This window comes from Miniopterus natalensis, chromosome 12 (genome assembly GCF_054644295.1).
Source record: "Miniopterus natalensis isolate mMinNat1 chromosome 12, mMinNat1.hap1, whole genome shotgun sequence".
Lineage (NCBI taxonomy): Eukaryota > Metazoa > Chordata > Mammalia > Chiroptera > Miniopteridae > Miniopterus > Miniopterus natalensis.
Window position 1 is genome coordinate 22,489,619 of NC_142092.1, and position 24,233 is coordinate 22,513,851.

At 35.6% G+C, this 24,233-nt stretch overlaps 1 protein-coding gene across 1 annotated transcript in view; it reads right to left on the minus strand.

Moving 5' to 3' along the window:
* CCDC171 (coiled-coil domain containing 171) overlaps nucleotides 1-24,233 on the minus strand; it is a 236,209-nt gene that overhangs the window by 137,779 nt on the left and 74,197 nt on the right. The window contains exons 12-16 of the mRNA XM_016214453.2: nucleotides 14,496-14,602; nucleotides 12,660-12,749; nucleotides 11,440-11,640; nucleotides 8,725-8,892; nucleotides 7,004-7,192 (exon numbers count right to left, since the gene is read on the minus strand). Coding sequence (XP_016069939.2) covers nucleotides 7,004-7,192; nucleotides 8,725-8,892; nucleotides 11,440-11,640; nucleotides 12,660-12,749; nucleotides 14,496-14,602 — 755 coding nt within the window. The remainder of the gene's footprint in view (nucleotides 1-7,003; nucleotides 7,193-8,724; nucleotides 8,893-11,439; nucleotides 11,641-12,659; nucleotides 12,750-14,495; nucleotides 14,603-24,233) is intronic.

Genomic DNA, 24,233 nt, shown 5'->3' on the forward strand with positions numbered 1-24,233 from the left:
TACAGATATAGATATATAGATATACTTTAACCCCATAATGATTATTTACTTAACTTAAAAACACTATCTTCATTTGTTAAATTTAGCATGTCAAAAATAACATATGCCCCAAAATGTTATGTACCTGTGTTTACTCTTTTGTTTCTAAGGCACCACAAATTATAAAATGCTCTTTGTAAAGCCAAGCCCTCAGGAGAACAAAGTTCTCCTCATCATTAGACTGGGAATAAGTGTGTCAATACAGGCAAGATGCTAGATTTGCTGACTGTTAACAGATACTACCTCAGGCTGCTGGAAAGTACACATGCCCTCTAAGTTCTGCTCTGTCCTCAGGTCTCCCTTTCTTCTGGTTCAGATCCCAGGTGGGTTCCAGTCTCCTCTATGAAGCCTTCAGACTTCAACCACGTCCTGCTCTAAGTTTACAGCATTCTTTTAGCAATGAACTACATACCGCCTTATGATAAAGCTTTCATTATTTAATGTTTCATGTTTATTTAATACCTCCCCCAACTAAACTGGACACTTGTTGAGGGAAAAACTAAGTATTATACCTCTTAGTGCCACAGCATGAAACACAGTGTCCTATATATCTGGTATATAACACGTAAGGTATTTATTAATATTAACTATATTATGTAAAAGTCATTTTGATATTCTTACCTATAGTAGTAATTTTGCAACAGAGTATACTAAAAATTCAGAATATCAGAAAAAAGAAGTCTGAGAGAAGTAAGAGATAAAGGAACTACCACTTATGAATGGCTGACAATGTGGCACTGTTTAGCTTTTTCATACATTATCACGTTTAATTATTAATTAATCAAGAATCATTCAGAAATGTAAGTTCAAGAAATATGAAACTGAGTTGTCACTAGACCTATTTTCAGATATTACTTTATACAGAAAATTAGTATTTCTTTAAAAAAGTGTTGTCATATAATGCAAAGGAGACTGAAAGGTAAGGATGAAGATAAAGTATTAAGGAGCACATTACATTCACTCTGCAAGTTCTAAATGCCAACCAAGGCGCTAAGCAGTTCACACCTGCTGTCTCCATTCTAATCCTGTCCCTAGAACTTCCTCACTATTCAAGTAAGTGGTATCAGTTCTCTGAACCTTAGCTTTCCCATTTGTAAAATAGAAATGATGCTTAAATGGCCTATTTCACATGGTTGCTGCATGGCTCCACTAAGATGAGGCATTCAAGGTATGCAAAAGCATTGAAAAAATCTATCAAACATTATGCCATTTGAACAAATAACATTACTATTTAAAAAACACACAATTTCTAAAGCAATTATTTGAAAAGTAGAGAACTTTCCAATATTTCATTAGAGGTGCCCACTGACACCAACTCACAGTCCATCCAAACATGGACTCACAGGATTGTGTCTAAGTCCTGTGAATGATTTCAGGCAGGCACATACACCTACCACCTCCAGCAACATAAACAAGCTGCAGTTTATCTCCAAATAGCTTTGGAATTCAATTAAAAACTTCAACTAGCTAATAACAGTTTTATGACTAACCCAGACTTCTTGCCAAAAGTATTCTTAGGGCCATGATATAAAAGGAATAAAATGCAATACAGCAAAATAAATCTGAGCTTCTTTGATTTTTGTTCTCTATTCTAAACTCACTTGATTTTGCTAAAATGTTTACAATAAACATTACATCAAGGCTTAATTATACTTAACTGATAGTGAAAAATCTTTATTTCTAGAAAGGAAGTTCTTGTTCCCATACCTTCACCTTTTTCAGGTAGAAATAAGAACATATACACTAAGATTGCAAAAGCAAACAGTGCGTGGGATGTAATGTGGCCCTGAGCCCAGGTGCTTCCACAGGCCTAGATGCTTCAGATATATTTACATGATGGCTCCAAAAGTATTTAAGCTCAAGAATTACCCAACCATGTGTCTAGCACATTTTACCTAATGCTGCAAACATGCTGTGATGCTAAAGCCAAACTTCCTGTCCTACAAGTTTCATTTATCTAACAGCATTTCCATTAATTGCTTTAAAGCTTACACATTCAAACACCTTGCAAATAACTCTATCACATTTCTTCAGATAAAAGCAATTCAAATCCAAAAACTGTTTTATATTTAACTAGCCTGTCCTTTACTACCCACTTCTTCACACCACCAAACATTAAGCACAGGGCTCCGTAGATAAGTCATTTGTTTTCCAGCAGATGGTCTACGTTAATGGCTATGTTCATCTGACACCGAACATCCCACAATCCTACACAAAAACTGTGGATATTTTCCCCCCTCATGACTTTATCAACATAATTTTTGAAAATGCATTAACTACAATAAAATTAAAATATTGTTATTTGCATTATAGCTTTGGGGGGGGGAGTAGAAATATAGAATTCATCATAACAAAATTTACTAAAATAAAATTTATAGGTCCCAAAATACATATTATAATAGCAGTTTACCAAATATAAAATTCAATTAAATTGCTGTTGTGTATTCAATTATGTCTTATGAAAATTCAAATACATACATAAATAATATAGGCTATATGCCAATTTATAATGTTAATGTACTTTTAGGAATAATGAAAATGATACTTTTAATTTGCATACCCATAGATCAAAGCCTACGATATTACACATCTTCAGAGAAAAGCCTTCAGTGAGGGCTTCTTTTAAATCATTAGCATTTGTGATGACTGACTCCCTTACTTCAGAAAGTGAGTTCCTATGCCTTCCTGCAGATTTAGAATGAAGGGAATCTAATAAACAAAATAAACTGATGAACAAAATAGATCCAGAGACACAGAAGCAAGGAACAGACTGAGGGATCTCAGAGGGAATGTGGGGGTGGGGGAGTGGGTGGCAAGAGATTAATCAAAATTAATCAAAGAACTTACATGCTTATATGCATAACCTATGGACACAGACATTGGTATGGGGAAGGCCTGGGGATGGTGTGGATGCAGGGTGGAGGGGATCAATAGGGGGAAAAAGAGGACATCTGTAATACTTTCAACAATAAAGATTCAAAAAAAAAAAGTGAGTTAAAAACACTGATAGAAAATGAAGTAGGTTGGAAGACTCACATGACCTGATTTCAAGATTTACTAAAAAGCTATCAAATCAGCATAGTATCGAAAAAAGAATAGACAAATAAATAAATGGAAGAGATGAGAAAGTCCAGAAATACACTTACACAAATACAGTAAATTGATTTTTGGCAAAGGAGCAAATAGGGAAAAATAGTCTTTTCAACAAATAGTACTAGAATAACTGGACATCCATATGCAAAAAAAAAAAAGCACATCAACCCATACCTCACACCTTTATAAAAATTAACTCAAAACAGATCATAGACCAATAAGTAAAACCTAAAATTATAAAACATCTAGAAGGAAAAACAGGAGGAAATCCTAGTGACTGTATACTAAGCAGAATTCTTAGATATGACACCAAAGGCACATCCACACAAAAAATGATAAATTGGACTTTATAAAAATTTTAAACATTTTCTGTGCAAACATACTGTTAAGAGAATGTGAGAAAATATTTGCAGATCATATATCTGGCAAATGACTTATATCGAGAATATATAAACAACTCTCAAAATACAGCAATTAGGAAACAAGCAACCCAATTAAAACTGAGCAAACTATATGAATAGATAATTCACCAAAGAAGATATACAGATGGAAAGTAAGCACATGAAAAACTGTTCAACATTATTATAGATTGGTGAAAATGTAAATTAAAACCATAATGATATACTACTACACACCTATTTGGCTAAAAAGAAAAAGAAAAATTATGAAACCACATGCTGGCACAGATGCAGAGAGCTAGAACTCTTTTACATTGTTTCTGAGAATGCAAAATGGTACAGCCACTTTGGAAAACAATTTAATAATTTTTTCTTATAAAGTTAAGTAGACACTTACCATATAACCCAGAAATCAGACTCCCAAGTGTTTATCCAAGAGAAATGAAAATGTATGATCACACAAAAATGTATCCCTGAATGTTTAAAACATCATAATTGCCAAAAAATAAAAACAACCTAAACGCCCATCAGCAAGTATCTGGATAAACAAACAGTGGTACATCCACACAATGGAATATCACTCAGCAGTAAAAAAAAAAAAAAAACTACTGGTAAACACAGCAACATTAATAGATCCCAAATATATTTTTATAAGTGAAAAAAATCAGGCCCAAATGGCTATATGCTGTATGATTCCATTTATATGACATTCTGGAAAAGGTAAAACTGTAGAAATAGACAACAAACTATGGTTCCCATATACGGTCAATTGCTTTTTCACAAACGGAAGGAGGCTATTCAATGAGGAAAGTAAGATCTTGAACAAATGGTGTGAGAACAGTAAATGCAGGGGGAAATGAAGCCTAGGCCTCTACCTAACATCACACATGAAAATTAATTTGAGATGGATCAGAGACCTGAACACAAAGGCTAAAACCACAAAACTCTGGAAGAAACAATACATTATCTTCACAACATTGGGATATAGAAAAATTATGCAGTACATAAAAATAAATACCCAAAAGAGAAAAAGATTTATAAGTTAGACTTCATCAATATTGTAAAACTTATGATCATCTAAAGAATCATTAAAAAATGAAAAGTAAGAAATTGAAAGAAAATATTTGTGATACATACATATGAAAAAGGATTTGTATCTAGAATATATAAAGAACCCTTACAAATCAATAATAAAACACAAACAACACACATTTTTAAATGGGCAGATACTTGAAGAGACATTTCATAAAGTAAGATATATGCATGGCCATTTAAGTGAATGAAAATTCAAAATATCATTAATTACCAAGAAAATGTGAATTAAAACCACAACAAAATACCACTTTAAAACAACTAGAATGGCTAAAATTTAAAAGACTGACAATATCAAATGTTGCAGAGGATGTAAAACAATGAAATTCTTATTTATTGGTAGTAGAAATATAAAATGATACAATCATTATGGAAAAAACTTTGACGGATTTTTATAAATGTATACCTTTCTTATGACCTAGAAATTACACTTTTAACCAAGAGAAATCAGAACATATGTCAACAAAACACTTGTACAATAACGTTTATAGCAATTTTATTTACAATAGCCAAAAACTGGAAACAATCCAAATGTCCATCAACTCACAATCTGTCAAATTGTAGTGTCATTGCCCGGCTGGGAGTGGCTCATCGGTTGAGCATCAACCTAGGATCCAGGCGACCGGGGTTCAACTCCTGGTCAGGGCACATGCCCAGGTTGTGGGCTGCAACCAATCAATGACTCTCATCATTGATGTTTCCATCTCTCTCTCTCCATCTCCTTTCCTCTCTCTGAAATCAATAAAGATATATTTAAAAATATATATATATCTTTTTTTTAAATTGTAGTTTCATTATAAAATGGAGTACTACTCGACTATAAAAAAGAATGAACTACCGATACACCCAACAACATAAATGAATATCAAAAACATTATGTTGAGTGAAATAAGCCAACCAACAAAGACTATCTACTGAATGACTCCTTTGAGAGCAACTTCAAGAACAAGTGAAAGTAATCTATGAACAATGAATCTATGAACCATCAGAACAATGGTTGCCTGTGGGGAGTGGAAGTGGGCATGAAACTTTCTAGGGTAATGAAAATGTTTTCAGTCTTTAGTGGGGAGATGGTTACATGGGTGTTTGCATTGATCAAAACATCCAATTGCACATGTAAAATTTGTTCACTGTATGTCAATGCTACTTCTAAAAAATTTAATGGTTGAGGTCTTTTATTTCAGTAGCAGAAAATGCAGGACATATCACAAGGCACCCTTCATACAGTGAACAAATGGCTACTTTAAAAGAATGTATTGCCCGGTTGGGTGTGGTTCAGCTGTTGAGCATCAACCTGGGACCTGGCAGATGGCAGTTCGATTCCAGGTCAGGGCACATGCCCGGGTTGTGGGCCCAATCCCCAGTGGAGGGCGTGCAGGAGGCAGCCGCTCAATGACTCTCTCTCATAATTGATTTTCTCTCTCTTTCTCTCCCTTCCTCTCTCTGAAATCAATGAAGATATACTTTTTAAAAAAAGAGAGAGAGAGTGTGTATTAATTCATTTAAATTCATAGAAAAAGGCGTAAGTTCACATAAGGCCCTTAGGTTTGCAAAACAGAATGGTCTTATTTTAAGGAATCCAAAACTGTTTACTGGCAAACTAATTATACTAGCCAATATACATATGAGTGGACCAAATAAGAGGTTAAATACTGAATCAAGCATAGAAAGAATATACAACCTAAGTCTCGTATCTTAAAAACAAGGGACCTATTATTAAATTCAACATGAAAAAAACATATACGCTACAATATGTTATTCCTGATTGGGCAGGAATGACAATTAACAATAATAAATTATGTTGACAAAAATTTGTGCAGGAAAAAATATGGTTAGGTTAACTACCCATAACTCTTGTTCTCAATGGAATCCAACATAGAAGAAATAATACATCTCACAGTCAATTATTTTGCTACAGGGTCTACAACTATAACTCTAATTCTTATACAATGTCAAGAGGTATAACAAATTTCAACCCCAAAAGAATTAAAACAATGGTTCACATAGGAACCCTAATAAGGGGAGTAAACTGGATAAAAAATGCCTATACTAAAAGTGACAATATTTTACCAAACCTCTTAACCTTTTACTTTAAAAGGAAATATAAATCTAGCATTCAACTGATCAATGAATTCTGAGATATTTTAGCCAGAAAGCCATCTACTTCCAAACTTAAGTGAAAGACAATCCTTAATACTCGTGCACACACAACACATACCCATTTATGTGTACATGTGTGTGCGTGCGTGCACGTAATCATATGAATCACCTGTACCTAACAAGTTCTATGTGGTAATCGAGAAGTTTCAACGGACTTGACAATGGCACTTTGGAATACACATTAGCATCCATTGTTAAAGCTCTTTGTAGACGCAGCGTACCTGGGCCCTCTTCTGCACCTCCAGGAGGAGCTCCGAGTACTGCAGCTCCAGCTCCTTCTTCTGTTTCTGCCAGCAGCTCTCCTGGGCTTTGATCTGCTCTGCCACTTTGTTGAAAGTGTCCTCCTGGGTCTGCTGAAGCTCTCTCATCGTGTCAGATTTGTTTTTACAGATATACTCTAGATGACTTATCTAAATGGGGAAATGCAACAGAGAATAAGCTATGCTGACAAACCATTTCCATGCATCATCTCCTCCAAAAAATATCCAAAATTTTCTAATATATTTTATTCCTTGATATCATATAAACATTCTAAGTTAAAATGAAAATAAATGATGAACGGGGAATTAGTAGGGAAAATTATCATATATTAGCAGAAAATGGTGTCAGTTGTATGCTTAGATGACAAATCTTTTATTCTTCTAAGAAAGTTACTCATTCTGAGACCCATTTTACTAAAAAGAAAAATTAAGAAGAATATTCTTACTTCTAGATCCAAAGCTCAGGCTATTCAGATATCTCAATGGGAAAGGAAGTATTTAAATGAGATTTACCAAAATATAAATATTTTACATACAATAAAGCAGAATTTTCCAACCATTTGTTATTTCACATTCAAAACATTGAAAAGAAAATCTTCATCATCTAACATGTATGACAATTAATGATGTTTTGAAACTATGAAAATCTATTAGAATATAACACCATCTCAGAGGGTTAAAACATGAACTCATTTTAATTATCAGTAATTTTCAAACCCATGATAAACACATTCACAATCATGAACAGCATCTGTGCCTCACAATTTATTCTCTCATTTCCTCAATCCCACTTCTCAGCGCCAATGGTAGTGTTTGACAATCAGACCAAGGCAAAATTCTCTCTCTCACCCTAAAATTAAAGATTAAAACTAAACTTTGGGGAACAGTTTTTCTTTTCATGTCTCTTAAGAGCAAACGTCATTGCAACTAAGATCTGGGAACTAGACCACATAATCATAGTTCTGATCAGTTCGGAAGACCCAGGATAAGAATCACTATCTTTAATGGTGACATATGTCGGTATGCTAAGCCATTTTGATTTTCTATAACCAAAAGAAAGTTTTTAAATTATTTTTGAAAGACAAATTCCTAAGCTTGTGCATGATAAAGTGACTATAAAAGTCTACCATTTTCTCCTACAATATATATTTCTTACAAGCGAAAGCACTGAATGGGTTTGGTAATACACAGTTTGTTATATTTCAAGAAATGTCATAAACATAATTTAAAATTTTTAACTGCTTTTAAAGTAACACCTCATTATTTCCTAAGCAAAGAATTTTAAGATCATGTTTTTGAATAACTGTATCTTGTTTTTATTTTATGCTAACATAAAGAGTTGGTTTATTAATGTAAATGGCTAAGTTCTTTGAATTGCTTCATCAGTAAGATTAATTTATTTTCTTTTAATTAGGTCCCTGTGGCTAATACTGGCTAGTAGTATTAGCATGTCCTGCACAGAAAGTGGAGCTTAGAGACTTCATACAGACTTCAGTCACATTTACATGCCCACAGCAATGGCATCAAACTGAGTTGTAGACAAGCCATAATTAATGGTATTGAATTATTAACATCCAAATTCTTTTTGAAATAAGATGAATGTCAGCCCCTCTTAATGATACTGTGATGTGGACAAATGTCACTGAATTTAATAGAGGTATCTGGTGCCTGAGGACAGTTACCTTCTCATTAGCCCTGTTGAGGTCTGCGATCAGGGCATCAACATTCTCCTGCAAGACTGCGCAAAGCTCAGACCAAGAGAATTTATCCAGCATGCCTTCTGGTTGTTTTATGAGCACACAGCCTGCTATCAAGTGCTGGTACAAGGTATGAAGGAAGGTTAGCTTCTCCTGTGAGGAAAAAAAGGAAATTAATTCCAGTACGTAAACATTGTAAGAAGTAAAACACATAATACACATGGTAAAGAATTTATTTCAAAAACCTGGAGAGGAATTAAAATACTCAAGTCTCAGAATATTGTCACTTTGGTGACTTTTTCTTTTACATTCAAAACTAAGCATCAGATAGAAACTGGGAATGGCTTACACTTAATATTCAAAGCCCAAATCTGAAATCTGACCCCAGCCTGGCTACTACTGAGATGTGTTCTTAGAAAGTACATATTCCGGCCTCAGCTTCCTCAGCTGTAACATGAGGAATCTGAACAAGTTGTTTCTAAGCAATTCTAACTGAAAGTCTGTGTGATAATTCTATAATTTCATATGTACATTTGCTAAAACATGTTATTTTAAGTCAAAACACCATTAGAGAGAGAAGAATGTTACTCAACTCTGTGAAAGAAAAAGCTACACCAATATCTGTACTTTACAGGTACACAATTACTCAGCTTTCACCCTCCAGAGATTCCAGTTAACTTACCACTTACAGGAAATCTATCCCAAGCCCCTTAGGCGAAGCAGACAGTGATATGAAAGATATGGAAGACAGGCTCATTTGTTTTCTCCACTATAAGTTCATATAGTGTTTGGCACAAGGGGCATTTGTAGGTGTTTAAACATTACAAAGTAACAGTCAAAAAAGGGGGTGGGGCACAGCTGCCCAAGACATACTTTCAAAACCACCCAATTAAAAATATGTAAAAAAAGGTTCTTTGAAATTATATTGTGATTGCAATAACTAAACTATCCATTGTTTAATGACTTAGAAATACTCTGCTATAGAACTCAATAAAAAGCTGATCCCATCTTGAGCACACAAGGAGAGTTTACTTACTAAAATGCCAAATACTGTCTTTATAAGGTTTCCATCTATACAGTCCCAAAGAATGGACCTCAAGACCAGGAAACTGTGAAGCTGCAAAATGAATATTTCGTATAGATAAAATAAGCTCCCTCAAGATTTTTTAATATATTAGCAGAAAAAGAAAAACTTTTAAAAGAGAGATTTTAACGGGGGAAAAATAGAAATTCTAATTTTAGATAAGAAAAACTGAATATAGCATATGTAAAGGTTTGTAATTAGAATTTGTGGGGAAAGTTTTATATGTATCAAAATGTGTATTTTAATTCTCCCTATATGCCACCTTATTTTATTCCAAATATAACAATTTAAAAACCAAAAAATCTAAATATGTAATCAGAATCATAAACTTGAGTTAGGATATCAGAAGAGTCTTCATAAATATGCTATGCCTTTTTCTTTTTTAAGCAATTCAAGATGTCTTTTGCATTTTCAACTGGGTTGAGATGTTTAAAAACCTTATTAAATATAACTAAGCAACTGTAATATTCAGGCACTTGGACCCTCCCCACACTCCACCCCCCCGCACATTTTGCCATTGAGTTCGTCCTCGAGGATAATTCATTGTGTCGCCATTATGTCCTTTTTGCTTGGGCTGTGATAAACCACGCATGATAATCACCCATTTGGCGTGAAAAGAGACTCTCAAGATCCAAAATCAATTCACACATGTTGAACCCAACCGCATTGTTGTAGACATGCTGACTTTACAATATAGTCAGGCTTCTAGTTTCCTTTACTTTAATCATTATCTGATGTGTAGAACAATTCCAGCCCCTTCATGTGGACACAATTTAAATCCCAGACTGCAAAAAGAGGGAAAGAATGTTTCCTTTTTACTCTCTTGGCATGCATGTTCATATTTGTTGGAGTAATGAACTCAATATGCAGGACGACTCAGATAAACCGGTTTCACACTAGCCAGACTAGCTCTACATCCCATGGGTAAAAGAAAATATAATTCCATTCACACGGCTCATATGGAATATAAAAGTTTTATCATCACGCTTCAAGTGATTAATAAATGAAAATAAATAGGCCACTCTCTATGGCACCCGAATAAAAGTTTTAATTTTGGGGAATTTATATTTTTCTAAATTTTTATATAAAGGGTAAGGAGACTATCTATTAAAGCTAATAGTATTCCTGCTTTGCAAATAAAGAAACTCAGATGTGGAGAGGCTACACTGTGTGACTTGTCCATATTCACAGTTTGTAAACAGAAGTACCAGGACCCAAGTCTAGGTATTTCTGACTACAAAAAAACATATTCTTTCCACCATGCCTAGCTACTGAACTACTGAAATAAAAATAATAATAACTGTGTCATTAGCAATCAGGCCAACCTAACAAGGCTATTAGGAGAATAGCTGCTTGAGGTCTGATGTTCTGGATAGAGAAAATCAGCTGTACAGTGAGAGACAGTCTGTATTACTTCTCCCGCAAAACAAGATGACACAGGAGTAATGGAGTGACTGGTTTTGCAGCTGGCAGGCATATTCCAAAGCGGTCGGCTCAGAAGAATTTTTTGAATTAAACCAAATAAGAGTAAAAACAGCCAGCAGATGTTAGTAAATTTATAAAACTGCGATTAGTGAAAGGCCTTTCCTGCCAAGTCATGTGGTCTCAGGTAATACCTCGGTGTCCTTGTGGAAAGCCTGGGAAAGCTTCTGCAGCTCACATTCGCACTGGGCTCCTTGTGCCTTTTCTTTCTCCCAACAGTGCAGCACATTTTGCAGTTCCACTTTTAAAGTGCCGATGAGAGCCTCTCTATCTGCACACTTGGTGCGTAAGTGACTTAATTCTTTACTGGCATCAACCAATTTATCCTGAAGGTCCTACAGGAGACACCAAAAACAGAGGTCGTATGATGGCTGGCCAATCCAGGGGTGGGGGACACAAAAATAAAATACATAATGAAGGCTTCCAAAGCTTTAACATAAAACAATCACAAAGGCAAGCATTTAATTATAATGCTGAACAATAAGGTATTTATTGAATGTATTATCTAAATACAATTATTTTAGCTGCAAAATTAGAAAGTTTTTTGTTTTAGCATTTAAACATAAAGTACTAATGAGACAGCTTATTCCAAAAAGTTCTTTTCTTTCAACCCATTATAAAAAAATAACTTAGTAACTCAAAAAAATTTTAAATAACATGTAAACAACATTTTAAGAATAAATTTCTTACATTTAATATAAGAAAATTTCCTTCTCTGTGAAATTCCAAATACTAATACAAATCTAAAATATGTGGCATAAAATTCTGCTGAACTATTTATTCCTTAACCTTAAATTCTATGAAGTGCATCAAGGACAAATGCAGTATGAACCAACACAAAGATATCCAACAATACTGAGCAACTCTGAGAGTTGCTTCGGTATAGTTTTGCAAAAATGTAGTACATAAAAGCGGCATAGAAAAGAAAATTAACTTGTCCTAGACCTGAGCCAGGTGTGGTCTCAGCCACTAGGCATGAAGTACTAAAAACGATGGCTCCACCCTAAAATGGTGGAAACTGACTCCAAATACCGATATGCTTATGTAAAATGTTTACGATGTATCTAAAGATAGACATTACATCTCAAATCAATTCTTTAATCTATGGTATTATAATTAAGTCTGGGAAATAAATTTTTCCATTAACCAGAACAATGTCTAATCAAGTTTTATTTTTTTAATGAAAAAAACATTCCTGTTACTTTGATCAAAAATAAAAAATTAAAATTGTATCCAAATGTACTTAATAAGAAATAGATAGCTATATTTTCAGATATCTCTACTTTAAAAGGTTCCCTAAATAATTATATTTGTTTCTAATACAAAAGGAAAACGTTATTTAAAATCATAATACCTTTATATTTTTAGTGTGAGATTCTATCTTCTGTTTGGTAGAATCAAGTTCAGTAGATGCCTTTTCCTTAGCATTATTCATGCTGCTTAGCTGATAAAAGAAAATGTAAGTAACTTTTTTATATTTTTCAAGGATGAGTAACTCAAAAGCTAATCTTTAAATGTTTTCATGCAATCACTTAATATAAATTTTTGAATAGTAATTAAGAACCTTAAAAATTATTTCTTTTGGTTAACTATGTAATTTCTGTCACAAGCTCACGTGGCTAAAACGAAAAGAAAGCGTTCAAGCTTAAAATGTCAGTGATGTTCCTGTGTTTTCACTAGCTGTCTGGACAAAGGATTTCATTCTTACTAAAACAAATATAACTTTATTCTTAAAACCCTGCTGGACCAAACTGCCAGAAGCAGTGGCATCTATAAGGAAAGAAAAAGGACAGAGTAGAAGACGCTTCTTTCCATCCATCACGAGTGTTCACTGGTCTCCCTCCGTGTGACGACTTCAGGGTCGGTCACATGCAGTCCTACTGGGAAGGCTGTGGCAGGTCATCAGTTGGTCCTGCTCCGCTTGTGATTTATTTTCTTTGACAGTTCATTCTTCTTTCTGTCAGACTGCTCTTTTTGCTTTCTTTGCAGCCACCCCCTCGGTCTCCCCACTGCTGTCTCTGGCACTGGTTCACAACAAAGAGCATTGCGAAGCCAAAGCCTGCTGAGTCGACTTTTCAACTGTGCTGAGGATCATGTGACAGCCATCCTCCCAAATAACAATTCGCTGTGGGTAACATGTTCCGAGTTACCCTGCGGCTTCCAGTCTGAGGCCTCAGAAGAGTTTCATAAACTACTAACGATACAGGTTGTCTTGTCTCACTGGGAAAGACTTAGCAATATTTTTTCTTTATAGAATAATTATTTCGATGGTCACTGTCTTTGATGCCTTTTGAACAATTACGGAGAGTTTTATGAAGGCTCACTTTCCTTCTTTATTCACCTTATTAAACTAAAGTAAAATAAGCCCCTTCTGAAATGGGAACTGTAATGGTTTCATAGCTTTCGTATTACATGAATGAACCAGATAAACAGAAGGATAAACACTAAATTCCATGCTGTGTAGTTTGTTTTTGGTTCGAAAAATGTTTGTTGTTTTGCTAGCTAACTGTATTTAATATAATTACATTATATTCTCTAATCTGACAAAATGTAACTAAGCAAACTCTTCAATTTTTAAAACACAAATTCATTAAATATTTTAATACCCAAGAAAATTATCAACCCATACATTAAATAATACAAATGAGATGAAAAATAGAACCATGCACTTTTTCAATCAGCAAACTAAAAATTCCAGGCTATGTCAGACAATTGTTTTTAAAAACTTCTGTCAACACTTTGTTCACTTCAAAGGATGAAAACTAACTTACCTCTTTTTATTCAGACTCCACAATTTGTAGAAATCTTAGCCTAAAATACTGACAACACCTAAATTTCCACCACCTACTGCAAATTTCATAAAAACACATTAAAATTTAAATATAACACATTAACTGAAATGACTTGCATAGCTTTTGAATTAAATTAAAATAACTGGATTTTGAAGTACAAGAGTGACGGGAGTCTTTATAACTTTGAAAATAATTTTGTGGCCTAAGTTACAAAAACATAAGTGAGACACGACTTTAGGCCACACTTAAAGAACAATGACAGACAATTTATTATTTTTTGTATCCGTGAAGCTGCCAACTCAATATTCCCAATTTCTTTGACCTTTGTAACAAGCAAGGGATACGTACTGCTGCAGGCCGAAGGCTATATGTGTGCAGCCACACAGTGCAAGTGTTACCTCATTAGATGCATCTTCCAGCTTGTTCTGGTAATCTGTCAAGGTACGCCTCAAATTCTCAAGGACAACAGAGAAGCTGGGAGGTTTAGCTTTGTCCTTGTGGCTGCCTAGAGAAAAATACAGGATGAAAGTATACCCTTAACGTCACAAGGAGGCAAAAGCTAAGCAAACAGTAACAGAGATATTACAATTAGAGCAAAAGGACATTATGAAACATGCATAGAATCATTCTCCAAAACATACTGCTGTATAGTCAAATATTAATAGTCTTTCTAAACAAGTGGTCAAATTAAGTTTCATAATATGTCAAGCTCTAATTTATGGCTACTTTGTACCTTACAAGGCGCACATTGTAGTCAGTAGTGAACTGTTTTTTTTCCCTATACCCTAAGTAACTGAAGTGTTTGTACACACCTGTCATCCAACAATTAAATGAACAGTCTATACTAACGTTGTCTGGGGGAGTTATGTATCCTTACTTTGTCCTTGTGTTTCTGATCAGTGAGGCCTATTTTGCTTAAGTAATAATTTCTGAACCCAAGGGCACATAATTTTCTGTTATGCTTGGAAATATTCTTCAATCCTTAAAATTCTCAAGTTACAATTTGAAATAAATAATGAATATGTTATTATCTACATAGGCCCACATCATGTTTCAATTAAAACCCTTAAAACTGATACTCCTTGTAAAAATATGAGTATTTCCGCATTATACCCTCAAACTATTTTAATTTTGTTAGGCCGTAAGTTAGTTGAGCTAATCAAGGTCACATGGTAAAATGCAGTTCAAAATATTAATCCAAAATAATCAATAGTTTAGTTTCAAAAGCCACTTTAAATTGATTGTTTATTGACTACTCTTTGTTAAAAAACAAGTAGCAAATTTAAAAACACTCTTATTAAAAATATTTTTCTTCTCCTATTATAATTCCTCCCCATTATTTACAATCTAACTATTTCAATGGACAGTAAACACATTTTCAACAAAGAAAATTTTTAAAAGAACCATTCATAGTATATGTTTTATTGTTCATTGATTCATTCAATCAATTAATTTACTGAACTCTTACTACATACTAATCCTAGGAACTAGGTATATGGAAGTGAACAAGATTGGTGTAGTCTCCGTGCTCACAGAGTTTACAGTCTAAAAAGAGGCGGAGAGAGAGTAAATGAGTAATTATATAAAATCATTCATCCATCCTTCAAGTTTTCAGTTGCTAGAACTTAGGGGGAATAGGGAAGAAGACAATAATAAAGGAAAGAAAGAAAAAGGGGGATGTTTGGTTAATGACAGACCAGCTTTATTCATCTCAGAGTACTGATATTTAGTGTTTTAATCTTAGACAAGATTGTATCAATAAATTTAGTATATTCATCAAAGTATAATTTAAATACTATCTTTAGTATGGGTACACCTCAGATTTTCCTGAACAGAAGAATATTTAACTTAAAAAACAAAAGTAATATGGGAACAACACATATTCCAGGCAAGGGGGGAAAAAAGCACTGCTCTAAGCCATAATAATGGAGAAGACTATGAGTTGGAAAGACAACTCATTAAAAATTTTATTAAAGGTCTTACCAAATATATATATTTAAAATTGCTCTCTTGCATAAGATAAAAAATGTAATGTATAATTCTTTTCTTTTGCTACTACACAAGTAGGCCATGAATAAATCATTCAAGGACACTAAGGAAATCTGCTAGCTTTTATAATAAGGAAGAAAATTTCCTCTGAGAAATTCAGAAGAATAAAATCATCTTAACATGAGTGTTGAGGGGTAAGGAACAAAATGCCCTCTCCTTACTGACCCATACACATTCTTACAGTCTACGTAAAATAAAGTTTCGTTTCTCTGTCTGAAAATGTTTATACAATAAAGTTCAGTTGAAATGCAAAGTATGTTTTATGTCCCACCTAGATCCATTATAAAAAGATATACTTACTGGTCCCTTAAAATGACAAAATGCTTATAAATGAAAGGGTCACTCAGGACCCAGGACCTTATCGACTTATTTAATTTAACCTAATAACATTCTAATCACTGCACTATGGCCCCAAAAAACAATAGACTATTAAAGCTACCCTATAAGAATAAAGTCTAAAAAAATTTTGAATAGTGGTCATAAATGGCTTTTCAAGTCAGAGTCCAAATGAACAAAAGAATGCTTCAGAAGACTTAGTATTTCAGTAACACCAGAAAATCTTCTGAGTTTGTCCCTCTCCCTGTATGTGTGTGTGTCTGACATGGACACCAGCCTGTAATTCTGCATCATCTTGCCTGTTTCAATCTCTCTCACTTTTAAGTACATTTCAACTCCGGGTACCCCCTGGAAATCTAGTCCACAGGAGGGAGCAGGGTATAAGAAAAGATTCCAAGCCCTCTATTTAAATGTTTCCCTTTAGACAATCTCAAAAACTAAGTATTTTTACATGACTCAGATAAACCACTATTTTTCAAGTTGTTGTTATTATATTACACCACTAACCTACAGTTCTACTATAGAGACAATAAGTTGCAATGAATGAGGTGACTCTATCTCCCCCACCTTCTCAAGCACTGTCTTACCTACTTCAGTTTCCTGAAAGACCTCCAAAGGGGAGAATTACTAGGAAATAATGGAGAGAATATGAGACAAAGGACTGAGCTTTTTTAAAAAAGGTATGTTATAGAATATGAGTAGTCATGTTCATCCTCAGAATAGGGGGGAAAGTCCTTTTGTCTAACCTTGAGTAACGAGGAGGGGGCCTCAAAGAAACATGGGACTCACTACCAGAGTACTCATGCATTGGGGAAGGGACACTGACCGTACTGATCTGGGGTAACTGGACACTGGATCTGCATGGACTCTATCCCTGGAGACCTACAATACTATTGTGGTTCACCAGTTTAGGTAGGAGTTTATAGAGGTCAGGTGATTAACTGAGTTGTGGCTAAGATCTACTTCCAGTGGGCCTAGGAGATACCTGAACCCACCTCATAGTTATTTCCGTAGTTTGCAACGCATAGTTAGAAAAGACAAATGCAGAATCTGGCACAACGTCCAAATTGGTTACCTCACCCATGAGAGAGGGACTTACAGTGGATAAAAAGTATGTGGAAATCACTAGAACTCTTACCTAGGGAAACAGTAAATCAAAAGTAATGCCATAGTTCTTGAGAGACTGCAGAGATTAGTGCCTCTGCTAAGGACTGACAAGGTAAAGGGGTGGTTATTCCAACCGCATCAGCATTCAACTCACCTATCTGGCTTGTGCAGAATACAGATGGATGTTAGAGAATGACAGTAAATTACTGCAAGCATAATCACATGTGACTCCAGTTTAACTGCAGGTAAAGATGTAGTTTCGTTGTTGGAGCAAATCAGTATATTTCTTGGCAACTAGAATGAAGCTATTTCTTTTATCCTTTTAGTAAAAACTACCAAAACAGTTTCTTTCAACTGGCAATGCCAGCAATGTACCTTCCCTGCCCTACCTCAGAGCTGTATCAACTCTAGCTCTCTGTCATAATCCAGTCTGTAGAAATCTTGATCAACTCTCCATTCCAAATGACGTGACATGTTCCACCTAGTTCTCTACCAAGATACCATTCTGACTGCTCCAATTCAAGCAAGTCAAGTTTGGCCATCCTCTACAAACAACTCTTTTCTTGAAAATCATCTTTAGACTTGACTTGCTACTAATCCTCAGAAGATACTGCATGCATAGCCACCAATTTACCATGAGTTGCCCATCCTAAAATGGTTATTGTCTGATCCACCAACCCATAAATTTGAACATACACAATAGCACTCTATCATCAAGTGAAAGCGTATATACAAAACTGGGTTCAAGCAAGTCCTGAAGGCACAAATAATTTGCAGGAGCAAGTAGTCCAGGCTCTCATGGGCCCTATTCTTATTAAATTGCTTGCTCTCTCTTAACCCACACCCTGGACCCATGGAAAGTTCTCTATGACCAGTTGGCTAATGGAGGAAAATATGGTTCTGTATGATATGCTGACACTACTTGAAAGTAGGCAGTTGCAGCACTACAGTCCCACTCAAAGGTGACCCTGAAGGACAGTGAAGTAAAATCTTCCCAGGAGGCAGAATTTCAAGTAATGAACCTGTCATTTCTCCAGAAACGACACATAACCAAAAGTACAAATATACACCAATTTGTAGGTGGTAGCTAACAGTTTGGCTGAATAGTCAGGGACTCAGAACACAATTGGAAAATTGGTAACAAGGTGGTTTGGGCAAGAGTATGTGTGTGGATAGACCTCTTCGAATGGTCACTTGCCCAGATCAACTTCAGTATCTTAATAATTAGGAGACCAAGATGAAGCATTCTGTGGATGTTAGCCAGCATCTTTTCCCAACCACTGTCGTCATACAGCAAGTGTAATGGCAGAACCAAGGATAAAAATGGAGTCACGGCAGCACGGATGAACAATACATGAGCTTAGCAACATGGACTTCCATTCACCAAGACTGACTGGATTACAACCCCTGCTGGATGTCAAATCTATCAATAGCAAAGACAAACACTAAACCCATGGTATGGCACTATTCTCTAGGTGGACCAGCCAGCCACTTAATGCCAAGTAGATTATACTATGTCACTTCCATCATGGAATAAGCAATGCTTTACTCTTACTAAGTCAGATATTACTCTGGATATAGATTTTCCTTCCCTGATCATATTTTTACTGAAATCATCATCCATGAATTTATAAAATACCTTGTCCACCATTACATATTCCAAATAGCATTTCTTCTGACCAGGGAACTAATTTTATAGCAAATAAAGTGTGGAAATGGGCTAATTTTCATAGAACTCCTATGGTTTCCTGTGTTTCTCATCCCTCAGAAGGAGCTGGCATACAGAAGAGCAGAATGGCCTCTTGAAGATTCATGGTGCTGGATGATGGCAACACTCTGTAGGACAGGGATAATATCCTCCAGGATAGAGTATGTGCTCCAAGTCAGCAATCCATACATGCTGTGTTTCTCCCATAGCCAGGATTCACAGATCCTGGAATCAAATGTTGGAAAAGGGAATAGCTCATCTCTCTATCGCACCTAATGGTCCACTAGTGAGATGGCAGCTTTTCATCCCAGAAACTATAGGCTCTATTGGTCTAAATCTTAATTCCCAAGGGAGAAATGCTTTCACCATGGGACACAGCAGTGATTCCATTAAAATGGAAGCTGAGAATGTCACCTGGTTATTTCTGGGCTCCTTATGCCAGGAAACCAAAAAACAAAGAAGGTTCTTCTGTACCAGGACAATTGGTCTTGATTACCAAGGGGAAATTGGGCCTAAGAAAGAGTATGTCTAGAATGCAAGACATCCCACAAGGCATCTATTAGTACACTCATGTTCTGTGATAAAAGTTAAAAGACCAGCAATCCCACTTCTGAGTATACATCTAAAAGAACTGAAAGCAGGGTCTTGAAAAGATATTTGTACATTCATGTTCATACCAGAGCTATTCATAATAGCCAAGAGATGGAAGCACCCAAAGTTCCATCAATGGAAGAATGGATAAACAAAATGTGATAAATACACATACAATGGAATATTTTCAGACTTAATAAAGAAGAAACTCCTGTCACATGTTGTAACATGGATGAACCTTCAGGACATTATGCTAAGTGAAACAAGCCAATCACAAAAACACAAATACTGTATGATTCCACTACGTGAGGTAGTTGAATTTGACAAAGTAGTCAAATTCATAAAAACAGAAAGTATAATGGTGGTTATTGGGGGCTGAGGGAGAGAGAAAAGGAAATGTGATGGTTAATTTTGTGTGTAAATTTGGGCCATGAATCTAGATTTTTAGTTAAATATTATTTCTGGGTGTGTCTACAAGGATATTTCTGGATGAGACTGACATTTGAATCAGTAGATTTGGTAAAGCAGAATGCCCTCCCCAACATGGGGGGCCTCATCCAATTCTTTGTAGGTCTGAATAAAATAAAAGGCTAAGCTGAGCATCAGACTTCTCCTGCCTTTGGACTCAGACTCGAATTGGAACTCACACCATCGGCTCATCTGGTTCTTAGGAATTCAGAGTCAGACTGGGACCATACCATCAGCTCTCCTGGGTCTCCAGTTTGCAAATGCAGATCTTGGGTTTCTCAGCCACCATAACCATGTGATTAATTAATGATCCCATTAAATAATGTTGAGTAGTCTTAGTGAAATCACTCCTTGAATTTCACAAACTGAATCTATGACCACGATGAAGTAGGCCAAGTTTGGTTTGTGAATCTCAGTGAACTGGGAGAAGGGAAGTAAGAGAGAAGTCAGCAAATGATACCAGAAGAGCCCTGTGTGCTGCCCCTACAGGCATTCTCAGCTTCTCAGTAACTCCTTAATCTCTGGTTAAAATGTACCAGCCATGAGGTTCACTAAAACAATTTAAATTCTCAAGAAAACACTAGTTCTAGGGAATAATCCTTTACTAAAGGAAGAGAGAAGGAAGCTAACAGTCCAATTTCTTGTCCTCATTTTCCCAGCAGTCCCTGAAACTGCTCAATTTCTGGGTGATATGTACTTGCCTTAAGGCATCAAACACAGTTACTATTATTTCCTAGGGTCCTTCACCCACTCCAGTAGACAGAAAAAGAATACCTCTGGAATAGTACAAATGACTTCCGCAAGGAAAGAAAGGTTGAAGCAGGTTGGAGGGCTCTGTCTCAGTCAACATAAAAGTCAACCACCCTGAGGAGGATCCAAGACTGAGACATAAGAAAAACTTTCTTGTATGAACCAAATGAAGAAAAAGTCACATTCTATATGTTTGCTAGCATCCTCAGGCAGAGGTGAAACTGTATTAGAAGAAACACTTGAGGCAGAAAAACTGCATGGGTTCAAAGTGGGAAAAGATTTCTCCCCATACACATTCACTATAAGAATTTCCACCAGAAAAGAAATGAGGTATGAGCAACTAGAGTACTTCAACTTCAGTGGAAAGTAGAAACGAGGCAAAAATGTCCCTGATCAAATAAATTGAGGTTATCTTGTCTAATGAAAGCAGGCAATCAAGGTGGCATTTCTATGACCCATGTAAGACTGCACATCTTTTCCACTGAAGGTTAATCTTCCTGGTGACTCCTTGTAGGTTGCTACCAAAAAAACTGCTATAATTTAAAGATTCTATGACCATATAACCTCAAAAATTTAAATGCAAATGTAATGTAGACCTTCAACCTGATATTAATTCATTCATGCTTTTATTCATTCATATTAAACAAGTATTTATTGAGTGCCTGCTTTGTGTCAAGCATTGTTTTAGCTGCTTAAAATACGTAAGTAAATAAAAGAGACAGAGATCTTTGCCCTCATCTATAAAAATTAACCTGTGATGGTTAATTTTTTATGTCAACTTCACTGGGCTAAGGAGTACAATAAAGGCTGATAAAACATTATTTCTAGGTTTGTCTGTGAGGGTATTTTTGGAAGAGGTTAGCATTTGAATAAGTAGCCTGAGTAAAGAAGATCTGCCCTCACCAATGTGGGCGGGCGTTATCTATCCATTGCTCCCCAACCCCCCCCCCCAACAGAACAGAAACATGGAAGAAGAGCACATTCTCTTTCTTGAGGTGGAAGTTCCATCTTCTTCTACCCTCAGACATCAGAGCTCCAGGTTCTTGGGCGTTCGGACTCCAGAACTTATACCAGCGGCCCCAGGTATTCAGGCCTCTGGACTCAGATTGAATTATACAACCAGCTTTCCTGGCTCTTCAGCTTGCAGAGGGCAGATCATGGGATTTCTGAGCCTCCATAACTGAGCTCTTCCTATAATAAATGTCTTCCTATATATGTACATAGATAGATGATAGATAGATAGATAGATAGATAGATAGATAGATAGATAGATAGATAGATAGATAGATAGATAGGCAGATAGACAGAGAGACAGACAGACAGACAGACAGACAGACAGACAGACAGACAGACAGATAGATAGATAGATAGATAGATGTAATGTATATTATATAAGATATACACATATAAGATATATAAGATATGGATACACACACACACACACACATATATCCTATTTTGTTTGTTTCTCTGAAGAACCCTGACAATACAGATATAATAAATGCACCGAATAATATGTTATACCACAGTAAGTGCTGGGGGGGAGGGGGGGAGTAGAGCAGAAAAGGGACAGAGGTAGTGAGGCAAGTGGCATGGGAATGGGTAGTGAGTAAGCTTTCTGGAGACGGTGAGATTTGAGCATAGATTTAAGGAAGATGGACATACATGGGAAAGTAGGAAATTAAAAAGGGATGGTCACTAAAAGAATAAAACGAAAAACTTGACTAGAAGACAATTCTTTTTCTATAGACTTTGTTATCAATGATTTCATTTTAGAACTCAAAGGAGACATGACTTCATTCTTCTTAGCTTTTCTAATTCAACTCTGAAGAAATAGTTAAAATAATGTTGAGGCATAGGATATGCTATAATAATGTAATAAGTTTTTAAAGACTCTAACACCATTATAAACAGTGAGACATGTCAATAATAAAACAGTGCCACTGCAAACACAAATTGTACCCCGCAAAGTTTTATTGAATATCTTTGAAAACTGGGCATCCTTAATTTTTATGCCACTTTTATATACCTTGATTTTTTCCACAGTAATAAGCCATGAAACACTAATGCTTTTTTGGAAAAAGTTTAAATAAAAACAAAGAAAGTTATACATTAATGTTGTAAAATTATTCCTAAAATATAAGAAGGATAAAAGCAGACCCCAAAAATAGGTAACAGCAAGGCACACTACATTTCCAATAGCTCACCAGGAGAAATCTGCAACCCATCAGGTAAAAATGAGCCTGTATCATATCCTTCTGCTCTTTCTAGGACAACAAACTTGACTGAACTTGACAATTTCCTAAAGAACTCACTTGCCAAATATGTTTGGTTCCTTTAAATAAACAGAGTCCTGGAGCTCAATTTTAAAGTGTAAGGAATTTAATTGTATGTGCTGTTTCAAGAATATAATTGAGCCAGAAAACAACTAAATAGTTCAAAGCTGCCAGTATGGCAAAAGAAAATTGAAGTAGAAAAGTAAAAGTATTTAAGTCAAAGCTATTACAGCACATATGATGGCATAAGCACAAAAATTAAGGAAGCAGAAATCATGGACAGCATTCATTAGCCGACTGATGCTTTTGCTAGTGCCCAAAATGTAACTATGTAGTATACAATTTCTATAGTTCTTTATCATATTAAGTATGCTAATACTAAAACCAAAACATTTTACCTAAGCATTTTTTTCTGGAGAGAATATATATGGCAATAGAAAAGGAAAGAGAAAACCAGCTTGGAAGGCAATGTGTAGGATACGCACTGTGTTACAGCCTGTGTCCTACAAAACCTTTTGAATGCATGACCTTTAAGTTGCTGAAGGTTGCCTCAGAATTTGGCTCAGTTTGATGGAAACATCTGCTTCCCTTGCAGGTATACTGTAAGGACTTTTCTCTCAGTTGGATTCAGAACACAGCAAGTGAGCCCTTGTCTGTCCAGTCATACAGACCCCGACACTTGTAAATCAAGTTCTGGGAGGACAACAGCAGGTCCACACTCCGTCACCCTTTCTCAGCCAGCTAGGCCAACTGACTGCTGTGAGGACTGTTCTTATCATGTCATCAAATCAAAACATGTTGAGATGAGGGACTGTAAGAGGCATCTGCAGAATTCCCAAAATGTAGTGACT